Source organism: Atta colombica, unplaced genomic scaffold (genome assembly GCF_001594045.1).
Source record: "Atta colombica isolate Treedump-2 unplaced genomic scaffold, Acol1.0 scaffold110, whole genome shotgun sequence".
NCBI lineage: Eukaryota > Metazoa > Arthropoda > Insecta > Hymenoptera > Formicidae > Atta > Atta colombica.
In genome coordinates, this window is record NW_017259196.1 from 319,607 (window position 1) to 329,373 (window position 9,767).

At 26.6% G+C, this 9,767-nt stretch overlaps 1 protein-coding gene across 1 annotated transcript; it reads left to right on the forward strand.

The window, feature by feature from the left end:
- Nucleotides 1-3,152: 3,152 nt before the first annotated feature.
- LOC108693863 (acyl-CoA Delta(11) desaturase-like) lies at nucleotides 3,153-8,907 on the forward strand. Its single transcript, XM_018203032.1, has 6 exons — nucleotides 3,153-3,222; nucleotides 4,982-5,168; nucleotides 6,317-6,447; nucleotides 6,947-7,152; nucleotides 7,760-7,945; nucleotides 8,602-8,907. The coding sequence occupies exons 2-6, from the start codon at nucleotides 4,994-4,996 to the stop codon at nucleotides 8,873-8,875; spliced, it is 972 nt and encodes a 323-aa protein (XP_018058521.1). The 5' UTR covers nucleotides 3,153-3,222; nucleotides 4,982-4,993; the 3' UTR covers nucleotides 8,876-8,907.
- Nucleotides 8,908-9,767: the final 860 nt, after the last annotated feature.

Genomic DNA, 9,767 nt, shown 5'->3' on the forward strand with positions numbered 1-9,767 from the left:
GCAAATTATAAATGTTGACTTTAAATAAAATTACATAGATATTCGATAAAATTGATATATGCGGGATATCTAATATATTATTCTTAAGACACAAATTTTATTATCAATTTTACAAGAATTCGTTATAATTGCTAATTATATAAATTATATAAATTAAGTAAAATTAAACAAAGATTTTGATTAAAAATTGCATTACTTTAATTGTGCGGTAGATCTTACTTTATTAATTATCTTTTTGCTTTCAAAAAAATTTATTTTCATAACAATTTAGATAATAATATAACATAGGATCACAATATAATTATTTCTTGATTTTATAAAAGAGATTTTATGAAAGAAGTTCTGACAGTCAATATAGATTTGACCAATAAAAAATCCGAAATGATAAAACCAAGTGTTTTCAAAATTAAAACTGATATAATATGATTTATTTATTCTCTAAGTCTTTCTATTGCACGCTATTGGCATTTGTGGTTTACTTTCAACTACTGAGAACATTTACAATATGGAGTGAGGATTTTTATACTTTTTTGTATATAAGGGAATTTAAAAAAGAGATGTGCAAAATTTATCAACTATTTTATCAACTCATTATCAACTATTTTAATGTCCTTTTCATAAAATCAAATTTTCAATGTAATCCAAAATAGTTAATAATTTTTTCCAATCACATCTTTTTCTTATACTGCCAAAAATTCATAAAATTACCAATTTATAGTTTAAATTACTAAAGGTAATTTGATAGTAAATTATTTTATCGATAAATAATTATTTTATTTTTTATATATACACGATGTGAAGAAAAAATACTGGGACTAAAATATTCCAAAAAATATAAATTTCATAGAAAACTGTTTCAGATGAAAATGGTAGGAAAGAGCATTATCAATCGATTTTATCAGTTGATTTGGGTCACCAGGTCAAATCAAGAATACATCGATTTCTTTTTAAATAAAAATTCCCGTTTTTCATTGCATATTTTTATAGCTTATCTCAAGAGCTCTTCAAAACACTTTAACAAAATATTTCTTTATTAAATATTTTTTGAGTTACAATATATAAGGTTTGAAAGTTATAGTATCGCTGTCGTTAGAGAGAGCTTTATCTAAGTTCAACTATTGATTAAAATCTTTTAAATGTTTAGGATCATCTTAATAACATTTGTCAAGATCAAGAGCTTTGGAGATTATTCCTCTTATTTTTATTTTTACACTAAAATATGCATATTTTGAATAATTAAATATAAAATATAAAATATAACACCAAATATAAAATATAATACCGGTTATATGTATTGGATTGTCCGGAAAGTTCATGCCGCAAAAAATTTAAATTTAATAAATATATACTAAAATTCAAATCTTCTGCGTTTCAATTTTCCAAATCGGCACGAACTTTCCGGACAACCCAATATATATACATATATCCGATTTTTTTTATTATTCGATTTTGAGTCACATTAGATCGGATAATCGAGGTTCTACTGTATATAACAATTTACAATTTTTATTAAGATAATTATATTTAAAAAAAAAAAGAAACAATTTTTTAAATTACCTGGATATATTTTTGATCAAAATCCGATACACACATATCTTGTCTGATTTTGTTTTACTTACAATTATTGAATTTCGATCTCGATACTTCGGACAACATAGGATGAGCCCCGTCAGCTTTATTTAATACAATATTTTTTGTATTTTGAGATTCACGGATATTTAAAATCATATAGACTTGTCCTAATTTCGCGCAAATATTGATAAAAATGATAGTATGTAATTAAATGTGTTATTTCTGACGATCTATGGGAATATATAATGGAAATTGTGATACCCTTCTCCTATTGTCAGAAAATTAAAATTGTTTGATGGTTTTATGTTTCTGAAAACAAAAACTATATTCATTCCTGCTATAATTATGTCAAAATAATTGTGTCTTATTGGGTCCAATAAGAATGCATCCATTTTCTAACACGAATATGTTAATATCCTAAATATCTTTTTGATATGGCATATTCGGATTTTCTTCTGCTGTTTTTTCAATGCTTATCACTTTTTTTATTACTAAACCGGTATTATACTTTAATAAACTGTTATCATTTTGGCGGCTCCTAGATACAAATATAACATTAGAAATCTTTAACTCATTACATGTCAGACAGCAATTTACTATGGAGATCGGCATTAAGAGAAAATTAAGTTTTTTGGACACTATAATTATAATTGATAACCATAAGGTTTATTTTTGATAGATACAAGAAGGTCATCTGTTCGGGCAGATTTCTTAATTTTCACTCATATCATCTTTTACGTCACAAAAAGGATGTTATCTTTCGTTGATAAAATAATTAAATTGTCTCGTCCTCATTTCCACAAAAAACACTTAGTTGATGCTATTAATATTTTTCTAAATAATAGCTGTTCTCTTTCTTTCATTTTTTCAACAATTGAAAAAAGATTAAAATACCACACATAGAACAATAATAGAAAACATAATATCCATGTTAAAGAGAAATTCTTTACAGTTTTATATACAAACTCTATCTCTAAAAAAATTTTTTACCTAGTATATAAATTTAATTGTAACTATCATATTCAATCTCAAATACATTAAAAAGCCTTATAACTAGAGGTCAAGATAGACTAAATCATTTAGCTAATCACAATGTTGTATAAAATTATAAAATTTCTTGTGATAACTATGAAACTAGTTATGTATGTACAAACCAAAAGAAAATTAAAAACAAGCCTAATGAACATATTTCGGACATTAATAAAAAGACTGGTTCTCCATCGGTGATTACTGAGTATCATATTAACCATAATTTTAATTGGAAAGATATTAGATAAGGAACCGTCGTACAATAAAAGATTGATCTCCGAAATGATTTACATTAAAAAACAAAAATTAGGACACAAACAAAATGCAAACATTCTTATCTAATTCTTATCTTATTATTACCTAATTCTTAGCTTTCTTCTCCTTCTTAATCTTTTTTTCCCTTTCTTTTTCTTTTGTTCCCTTCCTCTCTCTATTCTCCTTCCAATCTCATCCCCTCTTTTAACCAGGTAATATAAAGCAACAGAATGTCGCTCACACTTGATAATACAATATAAGCAATTTGACTGATTTTTATTTCTGATCGCATTTATTTCTTGTGAATTAAATAGACTCATTGTTTCAATTACTGATCCTGGTTTATCAATCACCACCAAAGTTGAGGTATATGTACAATAATTTTATTTATTAACACATACTTTAATATAGTTGTCTATTAAAATAAGAATTGTATATACTAATAATTTTGAACATAACGATTATTTATTCATCGTTACTTTAATTTTTATAATCTATTTTATTAAATTTGATAACAGAATGTGTGCTGGTACATTTTTAATGACTCATCATATTTGATATGGGAAAAAGTTCATGGCGATTTTTTAGTAAAATTAAAGTGTTTTTCTTAGAGTATCTTGAAATCAATTTATTTAAACCAAATATGTTCCATTATTTTTTATAATATTTTGCCATTTTTGGGGCAAAGCCATAATTCCATCGCGATAGAACTTCTGTGGTTTCTGATCGAAAAACTGCTTCAAGTGATTTTCACAGGCCTCTTTTGAAGCTAATTTTACACCATTAAGAGAATTCTGCAGAGACCTAAACAAATGATAGTCTGAGGGTGCTACGTCAGGACTATATGGTGGATTAAAACTTCCCAGCCAAGCTCTCGCAATTTTTACCGAGTCAAAGATGTGTGTAGTCGAGCGTTGTCGTGATGGAAGAGGACACCTATTGATTAATTCTGGTCGCTTCCTCTCAATTGCTTGTTGTAATTTCTGCAGTTGTTCACAGTAGAATTCGGAATTAATTGTTTGATTGGACGATAACAGCTCATAGTGAACGATTCCTTTCCAGTCCCACCATACACACAACATCACCTTCTTCCTCGTCAATCAAAATGTAGCGAATTTTTTCCTTATTTATTTCCATTTTCAAAATAAAATAACTTTTGACTTAATTCCACTTCACCGATTTCAATCTTTTTTGGCTCAAAACAAAGGTTAAAATGTCACTTTTTAAACGCACGTCTAGTATTGCCGATGTGATTAATAGTTGCCGACTGCTGAGCATTTAATACCATCTAGTGAGAAAAACGCCACGAACTTTTTCCCATACCCAATATATATATATATATATATGTAATCTATATATTATATTATATAATAAAAGAATTATAAAAAATATATATATATTATATAATAGTAAGTTTCAAAATAATTTTATTACTTTTTAAAAATATCAGATAATTTTATGTATTAGGTGTAATAAAAAAGAAATCCATTATTTTTTGCATGAAATTGAATGGAAAAATAATGGATTTCTTTTTATTACATCTAATATCTACACGATAGCAATTCACATTCGTATGAAGCTAAAAAATTAATATGTAAATATATGGAAATTGTGGAAAAATAGATAAATTACATACATACATAAAAATGATCGATCTTTTTGTAATGGTATTAAAATTTGGAGAATATAATATGCGATATATCAATGCGGAAAAATTACATTATGACAAAAGCATTGTGAATGTCATAGTCGTTTTAGAAAAAATAGTGATTTGAAAAATCTTTTTTTGCACATGAGAATATAATATATACAGCGTGAATCAGAATAATTGAACCAGTTTTTTACCCTATAAAAAAATTATTGATCTCACATTTAATTTTCAACTTAGCAACACAGATTAGATGCATGAATACATCATTTTAATATGTCTTGTAACAATTTTTACAATTCAACGTGCCTGTTTTCGTGCTCAAATCACTAGCACGATGTATTATCCATGCAACCAATCTGTATTGTTAATTCGATAATTAGGTGTGTAATAATTTTAATACAAACTATAAAAATGTCTATACCGATTAAAGCTGGATCTGAAATGCTTAAATAATTCAATGTGAATTAAATACAGATACATAGATATATGGCAAGAGACGACATAAAAAAAAAATCGAAAATGATAAAAAAACTAAATATTTTCAAATTCGAAACTGATATAATATGGTTTATTGCTCTCCAAGTCTTTCTATTGCACGCTATTGGTATTTATGGTTTATTGACTTTCAACTACTGGCAAAATTTGATTACTACAATATGGAGTAAGTATTTTTACGCTTTGTATATTAGGGGAATTTAAACATCTAAAATTTTTTTGAAGTTTTTCTCATTCTATTTAGTGTATCTGCCTCTTTCAAATGAAATCAAATTTTCAAATTAGTCCAAAACAGTTTTCTTATTCCAGTTTTTTCTTATTCCTTAATAAAATTTTATAAACGCATTTTATAAGTTATTGTCATTTTATATCTTATTTACATGCGTTATTTTTAAATTTTTTATGATGCGTATATACCTTCTTTCCTTCTATAAGTCATATAGAGACTACTAAGTAGTCATATAGTAATTTCACCTCTAGGATATATACAGCAAAAATGCAAGAATTTCAAAAAGTTTATTTTTTAATATGAAAAAATATTTCGGATTTCTAATATTTTTTTCATAGTAGTAGATAATATGAAGTTTTTACTGACATAGTTCGTTCTGATAGTTCGTTTATTTTAAACATAGTAAATAATACTTAATAAATTAAGTTTTTGATAGATGCGGCGTACATTACATAATCTTCTTACATACATTACAAGTGTTATGAAATACATATTTTACGTAATGTGTTTATTGCATTTATTCCGCTGAATTTAATCTGCGCACTTTGCAAGCTTTGAGCATAAATCCAGCCTGTTAAAAATGCCATATATCTCAAACAGGTGGGATATACAAGACACCAAACTAAACAAAGAATATAAGAGCAAAATACTTGTATTTTGTTATACAATATGCATTACTATTCCTCCACATTCACGTATCACGAAATAACTACTAAGTCTTTTATACGCCCTACAGTAATTATTTTATGTACATTATAATTTATGATGGCGCTATTTATTGCAATGTCAAATCGATTCAACTCATAATAATTTCATTAATATTAACAACAGGAAGCTGAAATCATAACTCAGTATTAATATAATGTAAAGACGTGTAACAGAGTAGTTGCAGGAAAATTACCCCTACTGCTTCTATTTTTTCTTTTTCAGCGGCGTAAATTCCGCTGCATATTTGCCGGAATTACTCTACTTATATTCTCAAATATATGTATATATATTTGTAAAACATTTTAAGAGTATCCCACACGTTGCTTGACTTCTTATTTAAATATATAAACATAAACATATTTTTTCATATTTTTAAGTAATCGTTATGTATATCATATCTAATATTGGAGTGTCTGGTGGCGCTCATCGACTTTGGTCTCACAAGAGCTATAAAGCAAAGTTACCGTTAAGGATTCTACTTTTGATATGCTTTAATGCAAGTGTACAGGTAATGTCATTAATTTGCTATTTTATATGTAAAGCATATTATATGTAAAGTATAAATATATGTATAACTTCATCATTCCTTTATTAAATAATTCTAAATTATATGTGCACAAAGCATTTTCTTCCGTTACAAAAGAATCATAAAGTAAACAATATCTGATAAAAAAGCTTTTATATAAAAATGGATCATTAACATGAAACAAAATTTTATGTAAGTGTTTAATTAGCATAAAAATTACAAAGAGAGTCAAGAAGTTACATAGATTCTTAAATTTTCTCGAAAGAAATCAATTTCAATTTTATCATAAAATTCATAAAATCTGTTTTATTTTTAGAATTTCTCTTGTATCATTCAATATTTCTTTTTTTTATATTACAAAGGAGAAGAAGAAAAAACAGAGCAATAAATTCAACTAAAAAGGACAGCTAATGTGTCTATATATTTTAAATATAGCTTTATATTCATGTGTAAATAACATTTTTAATTATTTGCGCTTTAGAATACGATATACAGTTGGGTAAAAAATCATCGTATGCACCATAAATATTGCGACACTAATGCTGATCCTCACACTTCTCAACGCGGTTTTTTTTATGGGCATATGGGATGGGTGTTTATGAAAGAACATCCGGAATTTATTAAAAAAAGCAAGCAGCTCGATTTATCAGATGTTTTGTCAGATCCTGTTGTGGTTTTCGGCGAAAGGTAAATTTAACTACATACATTCATTATTTTACAATTTCATTATTTTCTAAATATAATAAAAAAGCTCAAATAATTATATGCAAACATGTGTAATGTGTAAGTTTGCATCTATTATATTTTTTTGCATCAACATACAGTCAATATAACGGATTACCTATTTAAACGTGCGCAGATCATTTATAAGTAACCCGTCATACTAATTTATATAATTATACAACGCGGTGCAATATAATAATTTTATTTTCCTTATACAAAACATAAATTCGACAATTTTCTATTATAAAATCTAATATTCCTAAATTTAGAATATATAAACATATTACTGATTTGCTACATAATTCGAAAACAAAGTTTTTCAGAAAATAAGCATCGAATCATTAAAACTTTATAATATTATTTTAAAACGCAATTTTGGTATAATAATAATTTGTTACAGAAAAATAAAAGTAAACTCTTTTAAAATATTTTTTCTTCTTTTTTTTTCATTCTTCTTTTTCAAGCAACTAAAAAATATTTGATATCTTTTAATTGTTTGAAAAACGAAAATATTTTTTTTAATTACATCGCAATTGAGAAATAAGCGATATAAAATCAAAGTTTTTTGTAGGTATTTCTTGCTTCTTCAACTTCTTTTTGGTTTTATCCTACCTACGACAATACCTGTATATTTATGGAATGAGACTTGGAACAGAGCTATTATATCGCAAATATTCATAAGATACATGATTTCGTTAAATGCCGTGTGGTCTGTCAATAGCATTGCTCATGTGTGGGGCACTAAGCCATACAATAAGTGCGTAATTTGAATATGTAATCAAGATATAATTTGTATTTTATACTTATTTTTATAATTTTATAATTTGTATTTTATAATTTATATATTATAGTTGAGTAAAAATCCTTGTCAGAAGATTTTTATGCGAAGAAAAATGTATCATAAATTTTTACAATTTTAATGAATTTATTCCGTTACCGATAGCGAATAATTGTCTTATTAAATAATTAATTCTTAAATGCATATCTATACTATGATATACGCTATACCCAACTCAATTTGATGCTTACATCTTTCGTAAAAATAAACATATCGTAAAATATTTTTGTTAATTGAAATGTAAGATATTAAAAAACGTAACGGTAACAAATAACCAAACAAATGTATGTATGGCTTCCTATACTGCACAGAATTGTCCAAAGACGTCTAAAGGATATCCCATATCCTAAAGATGCTTTCAAAATGTTCTTCGGATAAAATGTGTCGTGTGGCAATAAGTAAAAATATATAATAAGTGAAAAAAATATTGGAAAAAGCAGTAGAGCAAAAAAGTTGGATATACTATGTCAAAAAGGCGTTTAGATGTTAACATATTCGAGAAAAAATGGATGCATTTTCATTGGACTCAAGAATTTGTAATATAAGCACAAATTAATTACAGCTCTTGTTTTTAGGAACATAAAGCCGTCAGACAACGGATTTGTTAATTTTCTGACAGGAGAAGGTTATCACAATTTCCATCACGTGTTCCCATGGGATTACAGATCATCGGAAAAAGGAAATAATAGATTTAATTACACCACAGTTTTTATCAATATTTGCGCAAAATTAGGACAAGCCTATGATCTTAAATATCCATCCGAAAATCTCATAAAAAGTAGTGTATTAAACAATGGAGACGGGACTCATCCTATATTATTCGAAGTACCGATGTCAGAATCTGACTAGTTGTAAGCTAAAAGAAATCAGACGAGATACGTGCGTCGGACGTGCGTCTTGGTCAAAGATATCTAGTTTTAAAATTCTAAGATATCTAGTTTCAGAAATATTTGAGAGAAGAGACATCAAAGATACTTTTTCTGTATTTCTGTATAGAATTTTTTAAATTAATCTTTGTTTAGACAATAACCGTAATATTCCATAAGTATATGTCAATGTCTATTAGGTACTTTAATTTAAATTAAATGATAAACATTAACAAACAAAATTAGTCAATAATGTGTATCAAAGAGCAATGTAAATTTTTGTTTTTGAATCTAAATATTGAGTCAGTTTTAAAAAATTTCTTCCCTTTAACAAAAAATATTATAATATTCTGGATCCTTAATGTTTCATTTGTACATTTTAGTAAAAGATTCTTCTATTGCCTATAAAGGGCAATAAAATATGTATATATACACACACACACACACACACACACACACACACACACACACACACACACACCACACACACACACACCACACACACACACACCACACACACACACACACACACATATGTGTACTATATATGTACATATCCTGATAGTAATAATTTCAAAATTAATATTTTTCTTTTTCATTTAAAATTATAATTCTAAAAACGCTTCTAACAGCATGACCAATGTATACACTAATTTTGTACACATCCACTAAATATTGGCTTACATTCAATACGGATAATTATGTATATCGTGTGTATGTATGATATTTGCTAATATTGGTGAACATTGACCATCTGGAGACGCCTTTATAGTGAACAATATGTACAGTGAGAACAAATAGTATTCGTACAAAGCAATTTGTTATAAAAAAAAGTCTTATTTGTAGAAAATAAACATTAATTAGCAATTTTATAT

Bases quoted from the DNA above. Each gene is read 5' to 3' on its own strand.
- LOC108693863 (XM_018203032.1), top strand. From the start codon at position 4,994: ATGGCAAGAGACGACATAAAAAAAAAATCGAAAATGATAAAAAAACTA. The intron at 5,169-6,316 runs GTAAGTATTTTT...CATATTTTTAAG, and splicing joins TTTGATTACTACAATATGGA to TAATCGTTATGTATATCATA. The intron at 7,946-8,601 runs GTGCGTAATTTG...TCTTGTTTTTAG, and splicing joins GGCACTAAGCCATACAATAA to GAACATAAAGCCGTCAGACA.